The 27,757-nt window shown below is 46.1% G+C and overlaps 1 protein-coding gene across 5 annotated transcripts in view; it reads right to left on the reverse strand.

Annotated features, from left to right (window-relative positions):
- SERHL2 (serine hydrolase like 2) overlaps positions 1–27,757 on the reverse strand; it is a 99,361-nt gene that overhangs the window by 38,011 nt on the left and 33,593 nt on the right. For all 5 annotated transcript variants that reach the window (XM_029590374.1, XM_029590376.1, XM_029590373.1 and 2 more), the window contains 3 exons: positions 22,650–22,669; positions 4,340–4,414; positions 576–676 (listed from right to left, as the gene is read on the reverse strand). In XM_029590374.1, coding sequence (XP_029446234.1) covers positions 576–676; positions 4,340–4,414; positions 22,650–22,669 — 196 coding nt within the window. The remainder of the gene's footprint in view (positions 1–575; positions 677–4,339; positions 4,415–22,649; positions 22,670–27,757) is intronic.

Raw genomic sequence — 27,757 nt, forward strand, 5'->3', positions numbered from 1 at the left:
TTTCTCTGCACTCCTTTTGTGTTTATTATTATTGTTGAGTGCAGCTTCTGCTCGTGTTGCCATTTTGATAAAATATAGGAAATCATGTCTAAGGAAAACTGAACCAACCTCTTGTTCATAACTTTACAGCTGCTAGAGTATTTGGAGGCCAGATGGAGCAGTTAAGCCTTTCTCCTTGTGCATAGTTTGTGTATTTATCTCACCCAATCTCTTTCTTAAACCTCTGATTTTTCTGGCCAACACTTCTCGGTGAATGTTAGAATTTTTGAAAAGTTTATGACAGTGACTGGCAAATACGTAGTGTTATACGGTTGCTTTATTGCTTCTATATCTACTTTACCAATAAAATAAAGTTCAAAGGCAAGATCCAAGTGAGCAGGAGACACTTCAACACGTGAGACACATAAGGCTGAGTGGTGTAGGTTAAAATCATACATATTCCTTATGTACGTGCTTACATAACGCATGTTCTGTCATGAAGAGATAACACTGCTGGTTATAGAAAAGAGCAGTGAGGTCACTGGGAGGCATGACCTCGAAACTTGTGTAACAAGCTTGTCCCATCATTATCTTACCTTTTCAGTGCTTCCTCAGGACTATACACTTTGATATTCTTTTTTCTGTCCAGTGCTAGAAATTGTTTTATGATCATGGAAGCACTGCCCAACAGTTCCTCCTAAAGATGGAGCAAGAGAGAGACCAGAATTACAGCATTTTAGGGACTTAAATTCCATTATTTTATTGTAGCATGAGCCACAATAATGTGTTCAGTGGATTAGGCTTGAATTCCTGCAAATTAACATCTACAATATGTCCTGCTTGCTAAGGATAATAGGATGTGTAATTCAGTAGCTCATTCACATTTCAGAAAATATTGGAAAATTGGTGTTACCTGCTAATTTTCATTCCTGTAGTACCACAGATCAGTCCAGACTCCTGGGCTTTGCCTCCCCTCCAGCAGATGGAGACAGAGAAAGTTTTACTGACACTGCCACATAACCCAAGGTGCCTCTTGCAATCCCTCAGTATTGAACTGTATCCAAGCCAGATGAGGAAACAAATAACTGCATGATTAACTAACCTCCCCAAATGAGTTGTGAAAAGAGGAAACCTGGGAACTCCAACAGTGCCCACACAAACCCTGTGTGTAGGGCCAACAAAAATCTGTGCCATTCTTCAAAGACAGAACAACAAACAGATTGAGCAGACTCTCCAAGTCCCCTCTCCTGCAGTGGGCGGGAACTCTGGACTGATCCGTGGCACTACAGGAACAAAAATTAGCAGGTAAGAACCAATTTTCCTTTCCCTGTTCGTACCCATATCAGTCCAGACTCCTGGGATATACCAAAGCTTCCCTAAGAGGGGTGGGACTGCGAGAGTCCTGCTCGAAGCACACTTTCACCAAAGCCCATGGCCTCTGGGGTCTGGACAGCCAAACGGCAATGCCTAGCGAAAATGTGCAACAATTTCCAAGTAGCTTCTTGACAGATCTCCCGCAGCAAAACCTGCTGATACTCAGCCCAAGACACTGCCTGAGACAAAGTAGAATGTGCTCTAAGTCCCTCTGGGAAGGGGCGACCTTGACCGATATAAGCAGAGCTAATAGCCTTTTTCAACCACCACGTAGCTTGTTAGGCCTTATGACCCTTCTTGGCACCACTCCACAGCACAAAAAGATGATCCGACAGGTGGGAATCATTCGTAACCTTCAGATAGTATAATACCTGCTATTAAGTTCACTTAAAGAATAGCCACTGCCATTAGCAATGGTTACATGGAATAGACTTAGTGTTTGGGTACTTGCCAGGTACTTGTAACTCTGTTTGGCCACTGTTGGAAACAGGATGCTGGGCTTGATGGACCCTTGGTCTGACCCAGTATGGCATGTTCTTATGTTCTTAAGGCATGCCTCACGTCTGTCGCAATTCCCTTGCATGAGGTGATGCAGGATCCAAAGCTGGGAAGGACGGAAGTTTCACTGACTGATTCAAGTGGAATAAAGAAACCATCTTTGGCAAAAAGGACGGAACTGTTCACAGGGAAACTCCCGTATCTGAAATTCTCAAAAAGGGCTCTCTAAACAACAAGGCCTGAAGTTCGGAATTTCAGCAAGCTGAACAAATTGCCACCAGAAAAACCACCTTCAACGTGAGATCCCTCATGGAAGATCACTTCAGGGGTTCAAATGGAGCGGCACATGAGCTCTTAAGGACCACATTAAGGTTCCAGGATGGACAAGGTTTTCGGACCGGAGGACGCAAATGCTTGCCCCCCCCTAAAAAAACGCACCACATCAGGATGTGCTGCCAAAGAAACTCCAACTTTGCCACGAAGGCAGCCTAGAGCTGCCACCTGAACTCTGAGGGAATTAAAGGAAGGACCTTTAACCAAATCCTCTTGCAAAAAGGCCAAAACATCCACAACTGAGGCTCATTGAGGATCCATCTTCAGCCTCGTACACCACAACTCGAAGACTTTCCAAACTCTCACATATGACAGGAAAATGGAAGGTTTCCTAGACTGCAAGAGGGAAGCAATAACTCCTTCCAAATAACCCTTATTCCTTAAATCACTCTCTCTCAAAAGCCAAGCTGCTAGACAAAAGCAATCTGCCTGATCCAAACAAACGGGGCATTGATGCAGTAGATTGGGCAGATGCGCCAGCCGTAATGGACCGTCCACTGCTAGTTTAACCAAGTCCACAAACCATGGTCGCCTCAGCCAGTCTGGGGCAACGAGAACCACCTCACCTGGATGGACTTCTATGCGACACAAGATCTTGCTGACCAACAGCCAAGGCAGGAACACATACAGAAGGACTCCTGTTGGCCAAGGTAGAACTAAGGCATCCACTCCTTCTGCCCCTCTTTCTCATCACCGATTGAAGAACAGAGGGGCTTTGGCATTGTGAAAAGTCGCCATCAGATCCACTCACGGCTTGCCCCAATTTCGGCAGATGAGACACAGCGCTTCCTCAGACAACTCCCACTCGCTGGGATCCAATTGATGCCGGCTCAGAAAGTCCTTTTGCACATTGTCCGTGCCCACTATGTGAGAGGCAGCTATTCGCTCCAGATGCTGTTCTGCCCAGCAAATCAACTCTCTGGCTTCCTGAGCCACTCCTAGGCTTTTGGTGCCCTCTTGTTGATTTATGTAAGTCACCATAGTCGCATTGTTTGACAAGATCCTTACTGGTTTTCCTCTCACCAGAGGCAGATGTGCTTGTAGGGCTAATCTTATAGCTCTCGTTTCCAAACGACTGATGGACCATGAGGCTTCCTCCGCCGACCACTGGCTTTGTACAGATTGGTTCTGACACATCACTGAAAAATATCTAAGATATAACCAAAGCAAAAAAAAAACACCCCAAAAAAACAGAAAAGGGTTTACATCTGTATTGAAATTTTGATGAAAAAAGACTAAGGGATCACAAGGCAATACCCTTGTTGGTACTCCTGAACATGCTCAGTAGAGCAAAAAGTCTGAGAGCTAAGAGAGAAAGGTCTGTTTTGTACTGTCGCATGACATCATCCACTTGTCATGACTAATTCAGCCCCTGCTTGTGGATTTGAGGGGGAAAAAAAAAATCAAGCTGTTTTCAGTTCTTACTCCTAGCATTCTGGGGGCTACACTGATGGCCAGATTTTAAAAGGCCTGTGCACGTAAAATCTGGGTTTATGTGCATAGCCGGGCCTTGCAGGCACCGCGCAAATTTTCAAAGAGGCCCAGCCACGTGTGTAAACCCCGGTACATGCACAAGTGCCAGGCCTCTTCAAAGGGGTGGGCCGGGATAGCGTCACTGAACAATGTCCCAAAGATTTGCATGCCAGCAGCCGGCCAGCGCAACTTACTTCATGTCCCAAACTGAAGTAAGTTACAAAACAAAACAAAACAAAAAGATGTGTAGAGTTTAGGGGGTGGGGAGGAGAGGGGAAGAAGGAGGAGGGTAGGGAACTGGGGAAGGCCGAAATGCATCGCTGCATGGTTTGCATAAATTCTCCCCACCCCCCTTGCGTGCGGCCATCGGATTTTATAACATGTGTGCGTATGTTATAAAATCGGCACGTCCATTGTGTGCTGGCCAGGAACCACGCGCACACCTTATAAAATACAGGATTACAACCCTGTGTCATTCCAACAATTTCTTGTCAAGGGCTCTTCCCAGATATGCTCTATTCGATAAGATCCTCTGTTTTCACAAAACAGATTTACAATGGGTTTCTGGTTGTCCCCTCCAGCACATCATTGATTTTGCATGGTTAAAAGAACAGGAATGAACCAACCTTTCCCTCCTGACAGTTTAGTGGTAGCTGCCAAAATACAATCTTGGTGATGTTACCTGTTTGTAAGGCAAGAACCCATAACTATCCAAGAGAATCAGCTTGTCTACCATGTAAGGGAAGACTATGGCGATCTAAGAAGAAAAAAAAAATTATTGGGTAAGCACGAGACATTTATCAATGGTGGCCCTCCAGCACTCTCAGAAACTCCTTCCTGAACTGAAATCACACCATTTATTTATTAAAACATTTATTAACCATATTGCACGTTCCATGATTTCTATGATGTCTACAAGTTTATAACCTAAACTAAGGATAGCCTGCTGTGTGTGGCCTATAGTCCATCATCACTACCAGAAGGCAGAAGCACGAGCCCCCAGGTGATAGGAGGAGGAGGGATTGATGTGGTTCAGTTCAGTTCAGAAAATGTTAAAAAATAGGTCTGTGCAAGGACCATTTTCTTATGCCCGCCTTGGGCTGTGCCAGGCATGCCGTCTGAGCAGCAGACAGCCAACAGCACTAGGAAACAGCAAGAACCGCAGGGTTCCCATCTCCTAGCTATTCTTCCTTGCTTGAGTTCTATTTTAGAAAGCAAGTATGTGTGATGAGAAGTGGCCACTACTTGTGTCCCTTTACTGCTGTGACTGCTGCTGCAGCTCAAGGAGATGAGGACAGGGAAAAAGGTAGGCCCAGATTTAGGCATAGACACCTGCCAAAGAGGAGTTTGCTTCTGCTTGTTTTAGGGCATGTACCAGCAGAACACTCTGCCTATGGGGTGCCAAAAACTTAAATCCAGCCCTGGAGAGAGGGGAAAGGACAGTCACGCATTTAGGATTTTGCCATCCCTAGGCACTGATAATGTTTTTACCCCTCTTCCCCATCCCCCGCAGTAAGGTTGGACAAGAGGAGTATATCTAAGAGTTTCCTATTGCAGCTCAGGGGTAGATTCTGTGACAAATGTTAAAATTCTGAACACTGACAAACATTTCTATCTTTTATATTACATTATAAGCCTTGCAAGAAAGAGGACCAGGGATGGGGAGAGGAAGGGAGGAGGACTAGGAATGGGGAGAGGAGGAGGAGAAGGAGAGGACTGGAGATGGGGCAAGATCAGGGTGGGGTATATGTGAAGAGATCAGAAATCTGGGATAGGAGGAAGAAAAGGAAGGGAAGTTCTGGGATTGAGGAAGGGGAGAAGGGAGTGAGGGATTGGGGGGAAGGTTCCAAGATCTGGAGAGAAGAAAGAGGCTGGAAGGATCATAGGCTCCTGGAGCTGAAGGACAGGATCTAAGATCAAAGGTGAGAGGATGAATTTATTTATTTATAAACTTTTTTATACCGATATTAGTGTGGAACATCATATCGGTTTACAGTAGAACTATAGAGTGGAAAATTACAATGAACAGGGGGGTTAGGGGAGGGATTACAAGGAACAAATAAAGTAGCAAGGAAGATAGCGAATCAAAGGTTGGAGCTGCTCGGGATAACAATGAGAGCCCGTAAATGTCAACGTATTAAGTAATAAGAAGATAAATAAATACAACTATGTACAAAATTAGATACACCGACTATGTACAGGATAAAGTTAACTGCTGGCTGGGAGGGGCTATTGAGGGTAAGCTTTTTTGAAGAGCCAGGTCTTTAAATTAGCTCTGAATTTAGAAATGCATGTCTCAAGCTGGAGGCTTGTGGGTAAGGAGTTCCAGTGTGAGGGTCCAGCAATGGAAAGGGCACTGGCCCTCATGGAGGAGAGATGAGCCTTCTTTAAGGAGGGCACATGGAGGGTCCCATTATTAGAGGCTCTGGTGGGACGGTTGGATCGTATTGGGCGAAATGGTTCATCTAGCCAGTTGGAATTGCGCGTGTATATGGCTTTGTGGATCAGAGTAAGGGTTTTATATAGGATGCGGGAGGAGATCGGGAGCCAGTACAAGTCTTTAAGGATAGGAGTGATGTGGTCATATTTACGGGCGTTGGAGATGGTTCTCGCTACTGCATTCTGCAGCATTTGGAAAGGTTTTAGAGAAGAGTAGGGGAGGCCTAGGAATAGGGAGTTGCAGTAGTCCATTTTTGTTGTGAGGGTGGCTTGAGTGACAGTGCGGAAATCACTGGCATGGAATAGTGGTTTTAGTTTTTTTTATCACGTTGAGTTTGTAGAAGCCTTCCTTGAGGATCGAGTTGATGTGTTTTTTTAGACTCAATTGCTGGTCGATCTGAACCCCAAGTTTCTTGCACTGGGCTGCATGGGAAAGGCATTGTAGGCAGGATCGTTTGCAAGAGAGGGATTGGGTGGTATATGTTGTGAGATGAGGAGCAGTTCCGTCTTGGAGGTGTTTAGGGCGAGGTGGAGATTAGAGAGGAGAGTGTTGATGGAGGTGAGACAATTCTTCCAGAATTCAAGGGCTTTGGTTAAGGAATCCTGAATGGGTATGATGATTTGCACGTCATCCGCATATAGGTAGAATTTGAGGCCGAGATCAGAAAGGAGCTGGCAGAGGGGAGTGAGGTATATGTTGAATAGTGTAGAGGAGAGGGAAGAGCCTTGGGGAACTCCTTGGGTGAGTGCATGGTGGGTGGATTCAGCGTTGCCTATTTTGACTGAGAATTATCTGTTGGAAAGATAGGAGGTGAACCATTGGAGTGCAGAGCCCGAGAGGCCAATGTCAGCCAGTCGGGAGAGGAGTTGATTATGGCTTATTGTATCAAAGGTGGCAGATATGTCTAATAAGGCAAGGATGTAGCCGTGTCCTTGGTCCATGCCTCTGATGAGGTAGTCAGAGAGGGAGAGGAGGAGGGTTTCGGTATTAAGATGTTTATGAAAGCCGAATTGAGCGGAGTAAAGTATCTTGTTGTCTTCAAGGTAGTCAGTTGTGTGTTGACTACCTTTTCCATGATTTTTGAGATGAAAGGGAGGTTGGAGATGGGACGATAGTTGGCCGGATCTTTCGGGTCTAAAGAGGGTTTCTTAAGCAGAGGTTTGACTACAGCATGCTTAAGAGTGTCAGAGACTATGCCTGAGGATAGGGAATAATTGATAATATCAGCTAAGGTTTTAGCTATGGTGTCAGGTATTGAAAGGAGGGCTTTAGTGGGAACCGTGTCAAAGGGGTGGGAAGCAAGCTTAATCTTTTTGAGCAAGGAAGCGATTTCAGAAGATGAGGTGAGGTCCAGGGAGTCTAGCATAGCGACTGGCGAGTGGGAGCCCGTGGATGGAGAGTGGGGGTCTGGAGGGAATTTGAGGAGGAGGTTTGCTATCTTATTGTGAAAGTGGAGTAGCAGTTCTTCACATTTGCTACTTGCCTCATTGTCAGGAATGGGGGGGGGTAGACTTGGTAAGTTTAGTGACATAGGAAAAGAGGGCTTTTAGGTTGTAGATGTAGTCTTGGATTTTCTTGTTATAGAAGTTGCGTTTGGCATTAAGGGTGGAGGTTCTGTAATGATGAAGGGCGGATTTGAAAAGGGAGACTTTTTGTGGAGAGGGGTCTTTACGCCATGCTCTCTCCTTTTGTCTGAGATCATTTTTCAATTGTTTTAAGTCAGCGGTATACCAGGGGTTTAGGTTTTTAGAGGCTGGGTTCAGGTTGCGTCTGATTATCGGAGATAGCTTGTTTGCAATGTCAAGGGTGAGGTTGCTCCAGGATTAGACTGCAGTATCAGGATCAATACAATCGAGTTTAGATAGGGCTCCGGAGAAGGCTGAGCAGAGGTCCTCACTAGCGCAGTATTTTCTGAATGTAATGATGGTGTTGGAGGTGGGATGGTCTAGGGTGGGTGTCTTTATGGAGTAGGGTTTTGATAAGGGAGTGGTCTGACCAGGGAACAGGAGTACATGAGGGCGTATTAGTGGATAGGATATGGGAATTAATGAACATGAGATAGAGGGTGTGCCCGGCTTTATGTGTAGGGGAAGAGATGATTTGTTTGTATCCGATGGCATCGAGGGAGTTGAGGAAAGCTTCACAGGACGATGAGTGGGGGGGGGGGGGGGGGGGGGGGGAAAGACATCTACGTGGAGATTAAAATCTCCCAAAATGATGGCGGGGGCATCAATGTTGATGTTGTCTATAAAGAATTCGATGAGGGGGGATGGGTCGAGTTCCAGCAGGCTGGGAGGGGCATAGACAAGGCAAACCTGAAGCTCATGGGATTTGTATAGCCTAATCTCAAGTTTGGGTGGGGGTTCAATGTTCACATGTTTAGAGTTTCATATGCTTTTTAACTGTTAGGAGGAGGCCTCCGCCTCGTTTCTTGGGTCTAGGGATGGTGAAGATGTCGTAAGTTAGGTTGGGGAGTTGGTTGAGTAGGACAATGTCGGAATCTTTGAGCCAGGTCTCTGTGACTGCGCAGATTTCCGGCTTACAATCGATCAAGAGGTCGTTGAGGATTATGGTTTTTTTTAGAGAGGGATTGGGCGTTGAAGAGAATTATTGATAGAGTTGTAAGTCCTAAAAATTGTGCAAGTGGGGAAATGAGGATGGGGAGAAGGGATTTACAGTGGGGAAGAAGGTTGTAATGGGTAGTGGCGGGGAGCTCTACGGGTGGGATGAGTGGGATCGGGAGGTTTGGGTAGTTAGCCATTGTTGGGTGCAGTATAAGACCGTGGGTCAGAGCGCTGGCTGAAGATGAGGTGGCAGGGGAGGGGAGCACTGCCCCAAACTTTTATCTGACTTATTAACTCTGTGCAATGAGGTTTTACACAGGCAGTAGCATAAGTGATGGTGAATTATCTTGGGTAAGAGCATGAATTGGTATCAAATCAATTTCCATATACACATATACATACATTGATGATGAATGATGACAGCAGGGAATGGATAAACTGAGCAGTATGTGGAGTAGGCGATGAGGAGAGGTTGTAGTTCTGAACCACGGAAGAACAATCAGGTTTGCAGAGCAATATGGGGGGGGGGGGGCACTATGGGGCAGGCCCCTTTGTCGCGCTCCTTTGGCGCATGATGCCTGCGGTCGGTGCCCCGCTGATGACGATCTCGTGGGGGGTGGGTCACAGGCAGAGTTCGGATGAGGTGAGGGTTGGGAATGTGGCGGCTCTGGACCTGCTCTCCCTTGCAACCCCTCTCTAAAATCATATCCAATCCAGCATAGACACATACACACACGCACACACCCAGCACCAATCTCTTGCATGCTACCTGGGAGGGAAGGGGCTGGATCAGGATGCAAAGGGCTGTTCTCTCTGAGTGAGATTCAGCACAGCTGGAAGATAGCAAAATCTTCAGCAGGTCTGCTGGCCCCACCCAGATCTTTGCTGCCCTAGACACAGGCATAGTATGCTATTGACAAATCCAGGCCTGGGGAAGGACATGTGTGTGTGTGTGTGTGTGTGAAAAGGAAACATAGGTGAATAAGAGTACATGTGTGAGACAAAGAGGTTTAGACTGGGAGTGTAAATGAATGAATGTAAAAAGAAAAAAGTGCCCGAGTGTATATAGGGGAATACAGAGATGCATTTGTTTTGTGTCCCTGTTCCAGTTGTCAGTAGCAGCCCTTGAAATTTTACCGAAAGAATTAGACAAAACGAGAACGACCCCAATCACCATATAAAAGAGGGGATGTGCCACATACTTAAAACTGGGCACGATGATTCCCCAGTGAGAGCCACATGGTAAGGAGTAAATTGTGCAGGACAATTCCTGAGTGAAAAATGAAGAAGAGGAGGTGAGAGGTTATGTATGATCTCTTCCTGATTAGAGTCAGATCTCTTCAATCCCCTCCTTTCATCTTTCACTAATGCCTCTGTATCACTAGCAGGCAAATCAATCCTTAAAGGCTGAAGAGAATTCAGAGTTTCAGGACATGCATGTGATATATTTACATATAATAAAGGCTGTGCATTTTCATTGTGGATATCCGGAAAACTAATCTGTTTACAGCCCTTGAAAACAGAACTTACTCAATGCTCTATATTCGGCTTCTTGCCTTCCTTCTTTCTTTTTCCTCCCTTCCCCACCTCCCTCCATCATGCCTTTCCTTCCTTCCTTACCTATCTCTCAATTTTATTCCCTACTGCAATCATCAGCATTTTTCATTCAGCTGAGTAACTTTGAACTGGGAGTGCCAGAAGGTTCTGCTCGTTTACATCCCCTAGCACTGTGAGAACAGTGGACTGTGACACCATACAGCTCAAGGTTAACCAGTTAAGCTACACAGTGCCGAATAGGAACTGAAGGAGAGAACCATAAAGATCGGGATAGAAGAAGGCCTGGGGAACATAAGAAGTGGGGAGAAGAGCCAGTTTGCTTACCGTAAACTATGTTTTCCCATAGATAGCAGAATGAATTAGCAATGCTGTCTGGGACCTCCTCCGGGCGGCTTGGTGGCAGAGCTCTCTTAGAACACAGAGTCTTTCAGTGTAGTGTGCCTGCTTGGATCCTCCCCCGCTTCCCCCATCCTCCTCAGTCCATATCCAAGCAACTGCAAAGTAGTAACAACTTTTCGGGGAGGCAGGAGGGTCAGCATGGCTAATTCATCTGCTGTCTACGGAAAACACCATTTACGGTAAGCAAACTGGTTCTTTTCCCTGTAGATAAGCAGCATGAATCAGCTATGATCTCTCGGAGTCCCCCAGCTGATGTATTGAGCGCAAGTCCCTGATCATGCCCCAATGAGGAGTTAAGGTATTGCATTCAATACAGTAGAGAAGATAGGCGGACAATTCATCTCTGTTGACTTTGCAGCTTTAAGAAGTGCCCGCTTTGAGAATTGTTTTGCCCATGTCTGCGTCACTGCGGTGTGCTTGTCCAAGCAGTAGTGTGCAGCGAATGTGTGCAGTGAAGACCAGGTAGCAACTCTGCAAATGTCTGGAATGGGCACCTTATGCAGATGAGCTATTGAAGCAGCCACAGCATGGACCTGGTGAGCCTTAGGGGAAGCAGAAAAGGTCTCCGAATGTTTCTGATAGCAAAATTGTATGCAGTTTGGGATCCAGGACGAAATGGTCCTTTTGGAAATCAGAAGTCCTGGAGCGTTAGGGTTAAATGATACAAATAGTGCGGCGTTTATAGTAAGCGAGTGCCCGCTTATAATCCAGCGTGTGTAGTTTACGCTCTGCCTCATTACTATGGCTTTGGGTAAAAGGTTGGAAGGGTAATGGATTGGTTGAAGTGGAAAACTGATACCACTTTAGGAAGGAATGCGGGATGCGTACGCAACGTAACGTTTTCATGATAGAACTCCAGATATGGTGAGTAGTGCACCAGGGCCTGCAGCTCGCTGACACGTCTTGCAGAGGTGAGTGCGACCAGAAACAGCACCTCCAAGGAGAGGAACTTGGAATGGCAAGTATCAAGTGGTTCAAAGGGCGGTAGCAACAGTTGCTCTAGCACCACATACAAATCCCATGGAACTGGAGGCTTCTGGATTGAAGGCCAGAGACGTAAAACCCCCTTCATGAATCTGGAGATGAGCGGGTGACAAGAGATTGGGGCTTCGTTGTACAGAGAGTGATAAGCGGCTATGGCACTGAGGTGAACTCTTGATTGAGGCCTTAGCCAGTCCTTTCCTGTAGAGCAGATAGTGGTAGTCCAATAATTGCTCAGGTGGACAGGTGAGTGGGTCTGTCCTGCTTTCAGAGCACCAGGAGGCATAACGGGCCCATTTCCTCTGATAATTCATTCTTGTAGACGGCTTCCTAGAGGAAACTAAGATATCCTAAAGCTGAGATGAAAGTTTCAGGTGGTGGAGTACCAGCCTTTCAATCTCCAAGCAGTGAGAGATGAGTGGAGCGGATGAAGCAGGGAGCCTCCTTCCTGGGTGAGGAGGCGTGAGCTGTTGCCCAGGAGGATTGGTCGGTCCACCGATAGTTGAACTACATACACATACCACGGTTGTCTGGGCCATGCTGGAGCGATGAGAATGAGGTCTGCATTGTCCATGATGCATTTCTGGACTGTGTGAGAGAATAGAAGTATAGTGGGGAAAGCGTACAGTAGACCCCCTGTCCAGTTGATGAGGAACGCATCCTGCGCTAGTCTCTGGGAGCTGAGGTACACCAAGTAGAAGGTCTGCACTTTGTGACTGAGTTCTGTAGCAAAGAGATCGATGCGTGGCAGGCCCCAGGTTTGAAAAATTCTGTCTGCCATGTCCTGATGGAGTTCCCACTCATGAGGGTGAAATATTCTGCTCAATCTGTCCGCCTTGGCATTGTTGATGCCAGGCAGATATGTTGCCTACAGGGTGATGGATTTGCTATCCGTCCATTCCAGGATCTCCACCGCCTCTCTGCAAAGGTTCCAGGAACCGGACCCTCCTTCCTTGTTGATGTAGAACATGGCTACCTGGTTGCCTGTGTGGACAATGACTCTCTTCCCTCGGCGTGCTGGTTCGAAAGCTCGAAGAGCAATTTGAATGGCTTGTAGCTCTAGTAGGTTGATCTGTTGCAATTGTTCCTAGGCTGACCACAGGCCTTGAGTTTGACGGTAGACTAGGTGAGTGCCCCATCTCTTGGAGAAAGTGTCTGTGGTAAGGATGGTGTGATGTGCTGGTGCTCGCAGGGGGGCTCCCTCCGTGAGGGTGACAGGAGAGGAGAGTTGGTTGGAAAACTGGTTCCATTGTATCTTCAGGCCCCACTGCAGACGCCATATATGGAGGCGAGTGTGGGGAACGACATAGAAAGCTACTGCCATGTGGCCGAGGATTGTCAGGATTTGATGAGCAGGAGCAGTGGTGGCCTTCTGGAGACGTCTGGCGAGCGATGTCAGGGCAAGAGCTCAAGTTTCCGGGAGGAAGGCTCTGTCCCGAGTAGTGTCGATATGGGCTCCAATGAAGTGTAATATTTGAGTGGGTTGCAGATTTGATTTTTCGTAGTTCACTAGCAGCCCTAGGTTATCCAGGCAGTGTATGGTTGTGAGTAGATTGGTCTAGAGGAGGGACGGGTTGGGAGCCACCAGTAGTCAAGCATCCAGATAGGGGAATATTTGAATCCCCCGGAGGTGAGCCACTACTACTGCTAGCCATTTGATAAAATCCCTGGGGGCTGAGGAGAGACCAAATGGGAGCACCTTGTACTGAAAATGGCGGCCAGTGGCCATAAAGCATAGGAACCGCCAGGAAGCAGGGTGCATCGGTATGTGTGAATAGGCATCTTTGAGGTCCAGTGAACACATCCAATCGCTGGGTCAAAGGAAGGGCAAGATGGACTTGAGTGACATCATTTTGAATTTTTCCCTCGTCAAGTATCTGTTGAGAGCGCGAAGGTCTAGGATGGGATGTAACCCTCCCGACTTCTTGGGTATGAGGAAGTATTGGGAATAGAAGCCCTGGTGGAACTGCACCACAGGCAGTTCAGATGCACTGTTGCTGAAGCAAGCAGTTGATCTCCAGGTGCAGCTGACCGTAATGCGCCGACTGGTGTTTCTGGCGCACCAGGTGTGGAGTGGAGGGGGTGGAGTGAAAATTGAGGGAGTAGCCCTCCTGTATGATATGCAGAACCCAGAGGTCGAATGTGATGTCCTTCCATGCCTGAAGAAAGTGGTAGAGCCTGCCCCCCACCGGGAGTTTTAGCGATGGATTCATTCGCCCTAAAAACCCTGAGAGGGTTTAGGGGGGTTGGAATCCTGAGGTGGATGAGGCTGCCGAGGAGCGCATTGACGTTGCCAAGCCCCCTGTTGCTGGGAAGACTGCGAATGAGTCAGAGTATACTGAGGAGGCCGGTAGGACGGGCACGGCCGGTAAGGTCATTGCTGGTAATAAGGTCTTTTATATTTTTTAATTTTATTTAGCATTTTTTTTATATACCGAGGTACAGCAGAAATTGCCTTCACTCTGGTTTACATTTACAACAACCTGTTACATTTAAAGCATTTAACAGAAAAACAGAAACTGGAACTGAACAATAACTTAATACCAATCAAGATATACAATATAGTTAGATATATATCTGTGCTCAAATCATGTAAGGGGACAGCTGATACAGAGAAAAAAAAAATCGAGAAGATTTTTGGGAGTCAGAGAGGTAGACGTTGGAGGGAGATTGCATGCCCAAGGTGGGACACGCTGTGGGTGTGGTCTGTAGATTTATCCTATGTTGTCTTTGAGTGTGCTGTCTTTGAGAGTTTGGCTGAGTAGCCAGGTTTTAAGATCTTTTTTAAAAGATTGAATGTTTTCTTGAGAGGTCAGGTGATGAGGTAATGAGTTCCATAATTTCGGGCCAATGATGGAGATGGCTCTGTTTCTTGTGGAGGACAGTTTGGCTTGTGGTAGTGATGGAACATCTAGATGAAGTTTACTTGTTGACCTTGTCGTACGTAGTGACCTATGTATATGTATGATATTGTCCAGGGCTGTGTAGTCTACTTTATGAATTGCCTTGTGTAGAATTGTAAGAACTTTGAACTCTATTCTTTTCTCAACCAGTAGCCAATGTAAACTGTTGAGAACGGGGGTTATGTGGTCAGATTTTCTTTTACCAGTCAGGACTCTGGCAGCGGCATTCTGAAGTAACTGCAGTGGTTTTAAGGTCGTTTTATATGAGGTGAAGTATTGCCTCGAGGAAGCCACATCTGCAGGAGAAGACAGGAACATTATAGCTACTTTCTGCTCCTTGAGCTGGGCTACAGTTTCTCTAAATTTGTCCCCAAAAAGGTTATCTGGGAGACAGGGAAGGTCGGCGAGCTTCTCATGAACATCCTCGCGGATGGCTCTGGCTCACTGCCACACGAGACATCGGGCCTCGATGGCATTGGCCGTGGATTTAGCCGGTCTTGAACCCCTCATAGACTATTCGTAGGAGATGCCTCAATCCCTCCTCCAAGTCATGAAATTGTTCAGATCATCTGTGGTCTGGGGATGCTTCCTGAAGCAAGGGCTTTAATGATTGCAGGCATTCGTACAAATATTACATAATATAAAATTGGTGTTGCTGGATCTTTGCATTCAGCATCCCAGATTGGAAAGCTTTCTTCCCAAAGTCATCTAAATACTTTTAATCTTTCCCAGGAGGAGTGTTCGAGTGAAGGCAAGATTTTTTGGCCTTCTGCATAGTGGACTCCACAACTACAGAAGCATGAGGAAGCTGTACTGTGGAATAGAACGGGGACTGCCTCATATGGAATTTCAGGTCCGTCTTGCGAGAAGTTGATGGTCCCGCAAAAGGAACTTCCCAGACTCTGGTCATGACCGCGTCCAGGACCTCATGAAAGAGTAAGGCCGTGGGCTCCACAGGTGACTCAAATATTTTTAGGATGGCCCAGGACATCTGCTTTCGGATCAGGGATTTTTCTCGATTCGATGTTGAGGCATTGCCCCACCTTCTTCAGAAACTTAGAATACGAAAAGTCTTCCGGAGAAGAGATCGGCTCAGGTTGTTCTTCCAAGGGTTCAGAAGGATACTCTGTGGAGGATCCTGGTGATGTAGATGGCTGGGGGGAAAAATCCCAAGGAGGAGTAGGTGGCAGAGGTTGGCCAGGAGAAGGAACTGGACTGAGGCTGTCCTGCGGTGATGGGAGGCTTCCAGCGGTGTCTTCCCTGCTGCTCCTCATGGTAAGGAACTGGTACAGGATCAGGGAAATCTGGGACATCGCCTGCGAGGCCAAGGTGTCTTACGGGCTTGGCTGAGGCTGACTGTGTGGATCGGTGGGTGGCAGCCTAGGATCCATGGGAGGGACCACTAGGGGGTACCGCAGCCAGTAGGATGTCAGTGTCCAGACCTCTGGGTGAAGGAGGGATCGTGGGAGGCTGCTTGTGCCTCTTTTGTAAAGACTCATGAAGGCCTGATCTCCATTTATGTTGTGAGGCAGTGGACAGGCTAGAGTAGACCCTGGATGAGGCCGAGGAAGCATGAGAAGCGGCTGGTGAAGAGGGTGCCATATCTGAATCCATTACCAGGAGCAGGGAAGGTTCCCTGGATCTTGTGTGTCCTGAAGAGTGTTTATTGGGGGTCTTTGTAATCGTGTGCATCGATGGCGTTGGCACCAACTTGCTTCGATGCACTGATGTTGTGTATTTATGCTTCGATCCCAAAGGATGCGGTTGGCTCCCTGCGTTTGACACGTTGATGCGTCAGGGCCCCGACGGCGTCTTCAGCACCGTCGACGCCATTGACTTGTCTCCTGTGTCATGCGTCTGCGCCTTTGTCACTTGCTTCTACGCCAGCCTGGATGATCAGGGAGGCCCTACCAAGGATGCTCTATGATGCGTCGACTCCTTGGAGGCCCGGGGAGGACTGAGTCAACTCTTCCGAAGGGGCATACGAGCCCGATGCCGCTTCACACAGTTTTGTGATTTTGGCAGCCCTCTGTTGCTAGGCTCAGGGGGTCATGCGTCCACATTCCCTGCAGGCCACTTGGTCATGATCTGGGACATATGTAACATTTTGAGTGGCTGGTCACTGACATGATTTGACCGCATTGGCAAAATTTGAAGCCTGGTGGCCACGGCATGTCGTCGAAGAGGATAGGAAAAAGGATGAGGCAAAGAAAAAATGACCACCATTTCCTTTTCTTTCCTTTTTTTTTTTTCTTCAGAGAAGTGTTCCGCTGAGGAAAAGAGCTCCGTGTGCAGTCAGGCGCGCGGAAAGAAACGGACTGAGGAGGATGGCGGAAGCGGGGGAGGATCCAAGCAGGCACACTACACTGAAAGACTCTGTTTTCTAAGAGAGCTCCGCCATCTAGCCTCCCGGAGGACATCCCAGACAGCATGGCTAATTCATGCTGGTTATCTACGGGGAAAAAATAGTAGTGACACCAAAAGGAATGAGAGAGAGTGACAGCACGAAGGGGGGGGGGGGGGGGAGAGAGAAAAGAGTGAGCGATAGTACCAGAAGAGAAAAGAACAGTGGCATTGAGAGGGAGAGAAAAAGCAAGTGTTGCTTACCTGTAACAGGTGTTCTCACAGGACAACAGGATGTTAGTCCTCACATATGGGTGACATCACAGGATGGAGCCCTGTATGGAAAACTTTTCTGACACTGGCACACTGAGTGCACTGAGCATGCTCAGCCTGCAATTATCCCTGTGAGCCACAGGTGTCTCCCTCAGTCTCGTCTTATAGCTAAAAGCGCAAGCGAAACTAAAATAAAAGTAAAAACATATACAGACCCAACACCACAGGGTGGCGGGTGGGTTTCGTGAGGACTAACATCCTGCTGTCCTGTGAGAACACCTTTTACAGGTAAGCAACACTTGCTTTCTCACAGGACAAGCAGGATGCTAGTCCTCACATATGGGTGAGTACAGAGCTGAGGATGCCCGAGAGTGCACCAAATGCACCCAAGATGTGCGAAATGCACAATGACAGGGGTGGAAATTGGAACGTAGGGCATCCCGAAACCCTTAACGGGTTGGTGGAAGGATGTTGGGTAGTTAAACCGAAAAGAATAAGAGTAGACGGACTAGCTAAACATCGAGCATGCCGGCTAGTCGTATCTAAGCAATAATGGGCTGCGAAGGTATGGAGAGAGCTCCAGGTTGCAGCCTGATAAATATGTACAAGCAGCAGTGGCCGAGGGGAAGCTATTGATGCTGGGACGGACGCAACAGAGTGTGGTTACACACAGTGTTATAGTGAAATGACTGCTTGTTGGTAGGAAAAAGAGATACAGACTGTCAATTAGGAGGAATAGGTCTGTTTGCCCACTGGAACTCGCAGCTTGAAAGAGTTAGGTGGAATTCCTATAGAATGTAGTGCGATCTATATAGAATGCAAGTGCACTATTACTGTCCAAGAAGTGGAAAAAACCCTCTCGCTTTGGTGAGAGAGGTGTGTTGGGAAAAATGGGCAGAGAATATTCTGAGTAAGGTGAGATGCAATGTCTACCTTAAGAAAGATATGAAGTTGAATACGTAAAACCACTCGGTCACAGAGGAACAAAGGATCGGATGAGTATGTAACAAGGTGTGTAACTCATTGACCCTGTTGGCAGAAATGACATTTATGAGGGAAAGAATTTCCCATGTCAAACTGTGAAATGAGAGGAATGGAAAGGCTCGAACGGAGAACGTATGAGACTTATAAGGATAAATATAGGTGCCATTCAGTGACTAGTGAAAATAGAGGCGGCTTGATCAGTGGATAATCCATGGTAAGCTGACTCAGAAGGGGTTTACCATTAATAGAGTATCCCCACTCCCAAACGATACACCAATTGGAACAGAGGTGTACCTATGTGGAGGATGTCTGGGGAGCAGAATCCGAGGGAGCAAGAGAAAAGAGTGGTGTAGAAAAAGGGGAATACCCTTTTGAATGCATCATGTGGTAAATCATGCCATTTTGAATGGTAGGATTTATGTGTGGAAGGTTTCGTGATGCTACCAGTACCTGAGAACATCAGTGAGTCTACGATTTGAGACTGACTTGTGAGAAGGCGAATTGGTTACTGGTGTGATAGATTGAGAAGTATGGGACACATACTGGTCTCGGCCAGGACGTGGGTCTGAGGAACAGTGAACCCCATCCCGGTTCAACATTAGAAGAGTGCTGGTTATGAGAGGCAGCAGAAGAGACACATTTAAGAGGCCCTTGATGGAAGAAAGGCGTCTATGGGAATGCATTGGAAACATGTGTAGGGAGTAGAATCTGTGCACCGAATGGTTCGATTCAGACGTAGAGGGCAAGTTCGGTTGACCTCAGCCTTAGAAGATCTTTCCTGCTACACATGTAGTCCGAGACCATTCGAGAGGATGGAAACCTACATGAAGAAGGTCTGCTAGTGCGTTCAGTTAATCTCTTAGACAAATGGCCCGAGGATACATGGAGTGAGCAAGGACCAAGGGTAGAGCTGCGCAGCTTCCTTGCAGAGCAGGAAAGAAGTTGTGCGTGCTTGTGTGTTGGAAAGCACATTGTCCCTATGCTGTTTGTCTGACTGCACAAAGATTTCTTGCAGAGGCAGTATTGGAAGGCATAAGGGTATAACTCATGGCTACAAGCTCCAGGAAGTTCATGTGAAACTGTGCCTGGAGTGGAGTAGAGCATATTGGGTTGAGAAGCTTTTAGGTCAAACTTTACAACCCTGAGTAAATGTGAGCATGAGCAGGATCAGACTAGGTTTTGGTTCTAGATCTGCAATATGGATGAGGGACGAAAGCAGTTGAACAGCTTAGACCCACTGATAATGGAATTCCATTGAATCTAACCCATAGCAGTTTTGGATCTATGAGGAAAGTGCATAGTGAAAAAACCCCATGGCCCGACAATGAAGAATTGAGGGGGCTGAGGTTATGGAAAATGCACGCAGGGACATGTAAGAATTTATTAGAATGTCTGCGCGTATGCTGGACAAGGAAGGTCATTATGACTGTGGTGTCCAGAAGTGTTGTATAAGGGATTTATGGCAGTGACAGTAATCCCAGTTAGTAAATGTATAGTGAGTCATGAAGAAGTTAGAGCTCCTTGCGTGGACTGACTGTGGTTATGCAGCTGTCCATGCAAGGAAAAGAGTGAATGATGTTGCACTCCGCAGAGAAACAGCAGTCACCGATAGTGATTTAATGAATACCCCAGTTGCCGAAGTTGGTGCAACCGGCAGAGCTTGGGATTGTAATATTGTTGACTCACCATGAAGCACATAGAAAAATTAGAGGTAATGTACTTACTGCGATATGGAAGCATGGTGACGAGAGAAACTATTTTACCTGTGCCTTCTGAAGAAAGTTGGTATTTCTGAGGTCCAGGATGGGCGGAGAGTAACTCCTTTCTGTTGAAAGAAAGAATAGTGTAATTAAAACTCCCCAACCCCCCTCCCCGCTCTGTAGCATCTGGGGGAGTGTACTTTGGTATAAGGTGGGGTGGCCGTTCTGATATCCGGCCAGTTGGGAGACCAGGAGGTGTCCAACTGGAGGGGCTGATGTAATCTGGATATCATGTAACCTCCCACGGTAGCGTGAGCAGTAAAGTCTTACCCGCATTTCTGTGTGCTGTACAAGGAGACATCGAGACCTGTCGTCAGGCTTCAAGGTGGACTTGCACTTGAGGCAGTATTTGCTGGATCTTGTGTTTAGCAGATCAGCAAATGCACCTGGAACTTTGGTTCTGAAGCAGTAACCAGAAGCCAGAGCATTAATCAGTACAGAGCCTCGTTGCTGAAGAAGGGAGGATGCCCTGATGCAATTCCAAAAAAATGATAGAGAGGTTCTCTTGGTATTGTGGCTGACATAGTGTCACATATCGCTCTGCCAGCTAATACGGTTCTTGGAAGGTACATGACCTAGAACTTTTCGAACTATGTGGCTCGAATTAGAGAACACATCTCAATGGGAATGCCGCAGAAGCGGGTACTTACCATCCGACGTGGATCACCAAAGGACGAGCCGGTGAAGATTGCTGGCTCCGTGGATTTCAGAAGTCATCGAGGGAGTAGACGCCCGTCTCAACTCTGATGCCTGGTACAGTGGCGCAGGTATAGAGGAGACAGGCTGAGCGTGGCTGGCGCTACCATGGTAGTATTTTGTGGAGGGCCACAATCCCCACCGATGTCTGTGGGGCACACCTCGGGAACAGGGGAGCCGACTAACAGCTCGTGAACCTGGCCCTCGTCGCAGCGGCTCGATGTCTCGTGACGCAGTGCAGAATTCTTCGGAACTCGTTCCGGTGTTTCTGGAGCACCAAGGATTGCCAATACTGTGCAGAACAGTGTCAATGGCAGTGGTGATGTTGTTCGGCCCGAGCACAGTCCAGCATCAAGAAGGATAACATCAATGTGCTGGATGGCGTCTGTGGTGGATGGTTACAGTGTCGGTGACGATACATGCCACGGTGCTCGGCCCGGTCTTTCCCCAGCGCCGAGATGGATGCCCTCGCTGTCTTGGATGGCGACTGATGGACTGTCAGCATGCCTGCACTGCTCCTGGCACTATGTAGGGTCGTAGACTAATACGGGGCTTTAATAAGAACCCAAAGCATGGAGTACTGTGTTCAGGCGAGGGCATTACGTGGCGATGCTATGTCTGTATTGACGGTGTCGATGGCGGCCGACGTGGCGTAGAGGGTATCGTCAAAAATATATATGAAAAAATGTCGATGACTCGGTCAGAGCAATGATGACAGTGACGGAAGCACTGACTGCATCGGCGTAGGTATCTATGGGAACGATGTGGCATCGAATAATCGAAAAAACATCGTTGGCATCAGAAAAATGACACCGGCATTGACAGAGTCGATGACTGCATTGATAGGAATGTCGAAGACACCGATGGAAACGACGTGGGCGTCGATGCCCCCGACATAGGCATGGATGCCATCGATGCAATGGACCCGGGCATCGATGCAACGGACCCGGGCATCGATGGAAATGTCCTGGGCATCGATGGCATCAATAAAATAAAGGACGGCCAGCGATGGAAATGACCCTGGCATTGATGGAAGTGCCCCGGACAACGGTGGCATCGACCTGGGCATGGATGGCACAGACGAGACAAGTTGTACGTCGATGGCATCCATCTGAGCAATGATTGCACCGATGAAACCCAAGGAAAAATCAGTGCCATGGATGAAAAACATGGATGGCACTGATAGTAATGATGCAGGGACCGATGGCATCAGTGTACCGTGGGGGGAGGGGTACCAATGGCATCTAAGAATCCAGGACGGTAGCGATGGGGGCATTGACTGCGCAAGGGTACCGAAGAAATCGAAGGACCTGAATCGACAGGGGCCCTGGTGGCAATTGAAACCGTGGAAGTCCCTGTCCCACTAACGCTAATAACCAGGCAGAGTGTCACAGAGGGACACTCGCAGGCTATGTGTGACTAACTGAAAACATAGGGAGAGGGAAGGCCACAGTCGGTTGGCAGGCCAGGAAGGTGACAAGAACCGACCGAAAAAACAAGGCATAATACTCACCAAGCGTCGAATAAACGTACGTGAAGGGAGACCCGTGCAGGGAAAAGTGTGAAGTAAAAGTTTAAGTGTTTCTTTAAGGAAAAAGTGTTAGAATTTCTCACAGAGCTCCTAACCGCTATGCTTACTGCAGAGCGGAAAAAAGAAGACTGAGGGAGACACCTGTGGCTCACAGGGATAATTGCACGCTGAGCATGCTCAGTGCACTCAGTGTGCCAGTGTCAGTCAAAGCTTTTTAGAAACTTTAGACAGAAAAGTTTTCCGTACAGGGCTCCATCCTGTGATGTCACCTATATGCGAAGACTTCCATCCTGCTTGTCCTGTGAGAATGGTAGTATCAAAAGGGAGAAGGAGACAGACTAGCAATACAGACTAAAGGGACAGGGAGGGAGGGAGGAAGAGGACCCCAGATGGGGTGGACCCTAGCAATCTGCAAAGAGGAAGAAAGCAGTGGAGGATCGACAGGCTGTTGGAGGAGCAGCAGCAGTAGTTGTGTGCATACACCATGCTTTACTTTGACAGACAAAGGCAGCTCATTATAACTTTGCATTCTGAAAAAAAAAAAAAGCTTAGGATACTCACAATTCCTCCAATGAGACCACCTGTAAGAAAACAAAACAAAAAAAAAGAAATGATTCTTGGCTCCAGTATAATCAGTACCAAGGAATCCATTCTGAAGCTGGAGCCCAGTACAATCTCTGAGATCTAGAGTTTCACATCAGAGAGAGCTAAGTAGAGCAACCAGTGCCCTCCTCTCACAGCGAGTATTAAGAATATAGCAGCAAATTTGAGAAACTGAGCCCATATTCAACATACCTCGGCTTATGAGTGAGGTTAATTCTTGTCAAGTTATGCGGAAAACAAACCCCAACAGACACCAAAGGGACATGGGAGAGATGTGCTGGCTGTGCAGTTGCTCCAGACCCAGCATCTTTCGGCAGAAAGCACTGTTGGGGATGATGTATAAGTGCTGACATTTTGGGAGAACTTAACTCCTTGAACCTCAAATCCCAACTACAGGAGGCGCTGTCAGAGTGTGTAATTGCTGGCTAGTGGAGCTAACGCCTCCTTCAGCTCCCCCAACTCCTGCCACCAGTAGATGGCATCAGGTGTGGTGTTTCTTGCACTTCTGTTAAAAGTGTGCGCTTGGATACATTAAATGTAAAAGTCAGCAAATCATTAACTGCTACAACAGTAAGCTCGCAGTGATTTGTATTTATACATATCAGAAGAGTTACAATTTTATATATCAAGTTTATGCAATTATGGAAACGTATTTAAGTTACTTAGCAGTATGGAATAACAAACCAATTAAGCTTAAAAATAACTTATTGCATCAAAATCCAAGCTGCCTTCTATCCCGATTTAAAATCATATTCCTGACAGTTAAAGTAGGTGGTTTTCCTTATCACCAGCCAATCTGTTTAGAGGTATGGTAAATTAAAAGCCTGTTAAAAAAGCCAAGATTTTACCACTTTGCGATAGTTTTCATGCAGCCTCTTCTCCCTCAGAAGGCTATTCCGTAAGAAGAGAAAAAATTGCCATGCTGGGTCAGACCAAGGGTCCATCAAGCCCAGCATCCTGTTCCAACAGAGGCCAATCCAGGCTACAAGAACCTGGCAAGGACCCAAACACTAAGTAGATCCAATGCTACTGATGCCAGCAATAGCAGTGGCTATTTCCTAAGTCAGCTTGATTAATAGCAGTTAATGGACTTCTCCTCAAGGAACTTATCCAAACCTTTTTTGAACCCAGCTACACTAACCGCACTAACCACATCCTGTGGCAACAAATTCCAGAGCTTAATTGTGCAAGGAGTGAAAAAGAATTTTTTCCAATTAGTTTTAAATGAGCTACTTGCTTGTCGGAAAATATATGTTATTAAATATGAAAATGTGTAGTCAGTAAACATTAAATTAGTATCCAAAGATTTAAAACATGCAAAGTTTCTATTGTGGAATCACTAATAGGAACCCAAAATTTAATATCATCCGCAAACAATTTGTACTGTATCTCCAATTCAACCAGCACTTTACATAAAGATCCAATGTATATATTAAATAGAGTGGCAGATAAAGAGGAACCCTGCAGGGCTCCAGTTAAAATTTCAAATCACCCTGAGGTTTTATTCTCATAACTCACCTGAAAATACCTCTTCAAAAGAAAACCATTTTTTTCACGGTCCCAGTTATCCCCAACTCCACTAATCTACGCAACAACCAGTGTGATCTACTGTGTCAAATGCCGCTGAAATGTCTAAAAGCGTCAAACACAAACACTTGTCCCCAAACAAAACCTCTTAAAATCACACTTACGTATAATAACAAAGTTTCAGTATTACAAGCTTTCCTGAATCCATATTGATTACAGTCCAAAAGCAAATTTTCTTCAAGATATTCATCTAATTGTGCACTACCTTCTCTATCACCTTAGCCATAAAGGCCAAGTTAGATAGGAGACAGTAGTTCAACACATTCATTCAATCCAATTGCTCTTTTTTCAACAGTGGGCATACTATCGCCCCTCCTAAGCGATCAGGGGAAAACCATTCACTTAAAGATAAATTCACTAACCTTGTTATATACAAAGAAATTTCTGCCCTAATCTTCAAGGAAAAATCTTGGACTGGATTCAATTCAAAGAATGCTGGATTCGTTTTACCTATTTGTTGAACCTCAAGTGATGATACCAGGTCACAAGTATCCCATTGAGGCCCTGAAGTTATCTCATATCTCTCACAAACTACATCATCCTTTAAAAATTTACAACATATCTTGTCTTTTTTTAAAATGCCTTTGCGAATACCTCACTAGACAACCCTGTTCCTTCTTGAGAATCCTGACCCTCCCTTAATCCTGTTGTCGAAGTAAAGAATTTTATTGTTGAAAAAAAAGTTGCTGTTAAATTTCACCTCATGAATTTTGCTAGAAAAGTAAATTCTTTTAGCTGTTTCAATATTCGTCCTATATTTTTCAAGCTGATCTCTATATTTTCTAAGATTTCCACAACTTTTATCCTTTCTCCAACGCCTTTCTAGTCATTGCAATACTTTCCTCTTTAAGAACTTGGGTATACCATGGTTTCTTTTTTTTGTGAATGCCTTTTGAACTGATATTGCCGAACTGGGGCTAATTCATCTGCTAAAAGACAAAACCTTTTCCTTCCAAGTATCAAACGAAACAGAGGCAGTGGAATAATCCATCTCATCTACATTTCTACCATTCGATTTCTCAGGGGTTTTTTTTGCTTTGTTTTTTTTAATATCCATCATCCTTCTTTGTGAAATAATCTTCCTACTCCCTAACCTTTCCCTTTCTCCCTGTATGAAAATCCCAATTTTAATTAACTTATGATCAGACCATGGAATTTCTCTACCCTCAATCCCTCTCTGTTCACAACTGATCTTAATACTATTAACAAAACACCAGATCAATAATATGCCCTACCTTATGAGCTGAATCTCATCACACACAGACACACATGGCTCGCGAGCCAGATATGGCTCTTTTGAGGGCTGCATCTGGCTCGCAGACAAGTGTTGCCACACTTTCCAGTCCCCCGCTGGCCCAGCTGCTCCCCCGGTCCTCCTCCGCCCGGGCTTAAAATGCTGTCAGCCCGGGCGGAACGCGGCAAGACAGCTGGAGTCAGCGGCACCGGCGTGCTCTCTTCTTCCCGCCCCCCCCCCCCCGCGGCCCGGAAGAGGAAGTGGTGAGCATCGGGTGCCTGCGCGGGAAGAAGAGACCAAGCTAGTGTCCGACGAAAAGAAGACTGCAGCGTGGCTCGGAGGAAAATGAAGAGCTTCAACCGCGGCTGATGGGACTCCGCCTCCGCGACGGCTGAAAATGAAGGAGGTTAGCGTTGGGAGGAGGCTGCTGCTGCCGCGAGTTCCCGGGGTGGGGGAGAGAGAGAGTGAATGAGCGAGCAAGCATGTGTGTTTGAGATCCTGTGTGTGTGAGTGAGAGATTGCATGTATGTGAATGATTGAGAGCCTGTATATGTGAAAGAGAGTATGTCTGTGATTGAGAGCCTGCCTGTGAGAGAGAGAGAGCATGAATGTAAGTTTACCATTGGGAACCTGTATGTGTAAGTTTGTGTGAAAGAGTATGTGTGTATGTTTGAGATCCTTTGTGTGTGAGAGAAATCATGTGTATGTATGATTAAGAGCCTGTGTGTATAAGTAAGAGAGAGATCATGTGTGTCTGTGTGTGATTGAGAGCTGGTTTAGGTGATGGAGCATGTGAGTATGTGATTGAGAGCCTGTGTTTAAATGAGAGAGAGAGACCATGTGTGTCTGTGTGTGATTGAGAGCTGATTTAGGTGAGGGAGCATGTGAGTATGTGATTGAGAGCCTGTGTGTAAATAAGAGAAAGAGAGGACATGTTTGTAAGCATGTGAATGAGAGTCTGTGTGTGAGAGAAAAAGACAGCATGTATTTATGTGATTGAAAGCCTGTGTGTGTGTGTAAGCGTGAAAAGATAGACAGCATGTGTGTAAATGTGTAATTAAGAGCCTATATAAGTGAGAGAGAAAAAACATGTGTATATGTGAATACTGAGAGCATGTGTGTATAGGTGTGTCATTGAGAGCCAGTGTGAGAGAGAGCGCTGGTATGTGACTGAGAGAGGAGAAAGTTCCAAGCAAACCACCCCGCCTCCTGCTAATTCAGAACAATCTCAGGACACCTGGATATCAAACGTTCCCAGGTATGCAGAGCAAAAAAATTTTTGTATCCTTATTATTTTTCATTACTGGGTCTTTGTGTCTGCTATTTTGAAATATTTTGTTGGTATCTGGAAATGTTTTATATGAGTTTTTAATTATTGGATATTCCACTCATCAGCTGTTTCGAAATATGTTCTTTTTGTTAGTACAGTTTTACTGCTGATGATTTTATATTTCTTGATTTGTTTTATAAGGATGGGTGATGTTTCTTTTTTCCTTTGTTACACTGCATACAGAGACTCTGGCTTGTTGCAGTTTCCAATTCAATTTTTTCTGCATGCTTCTTGTTATGCGTTTTGGTCTCTTTATTCTATGTTAGGTGAGGGACAGCACGTGATTCAGGTGAGGTTTTCTGCTGGCGTGTAGTTTTCTGTGTAGGACTCTATAGCAGCCTGACTTGGTCCGTTTTCCTAATAAGAGATGTATTGGTGTCTTAAGGCCTGGTGTAATATTTTCAGAGACTTATTGTACTTTAAAAGTGTGATCTTACATAAAATGCACACATTTACTTGTATTTAGTTTTAAACATATTGTATGGCTCTCATGGAATTACATTTTAAAATATGTGGCGTTTAAGGCTCTCTCAGCCAAAAAGGTTCCTGACCCCTGCTCTAATTACTTGTTGTCATCCTAGTGCCCCCATACAATCTAAAAACATTTCAGCTGCAGATGTTAAAGGATTAGCATCTACTTGCATATTAAAATCCCCTAAAACAATTGTCGAAGTAAGATCAGTAATTAAATGTGAAAAACCCTCAACCAGAGGTGATATATCTCGCATTAACTATCCCGGGGGACATACAGAAAAATACCTAGATCTGACTAACATTTCATAAGAGGAGTTTATTTCAATAGTCACCCTTTTTAATTCTAATGATTTCTTTCCCAGAATCAATAAACCTCCACCCCTCCTACCCTGCCTATTCTTCAAGAAAAGATCATGCCCCTCCATCTCCAACTGATTTATA

Source organism: Rhinatrema bivittatum, chromosome 2 (assembly GCF_901001135.1).
Source record: "Rhinatrema bivittatum chromosome 2, aRhiBiv1.1, whole genome shotgun sequence".
In the NCBI taxonomy this organism is placed as follows: domain Eukaryota; kingdom Metazoa; phylum Chordata; class Amphibia; order Gymnophiona; family Rhinatrematidae; genus Rhinatrema; species Rhinatrema bivittatum.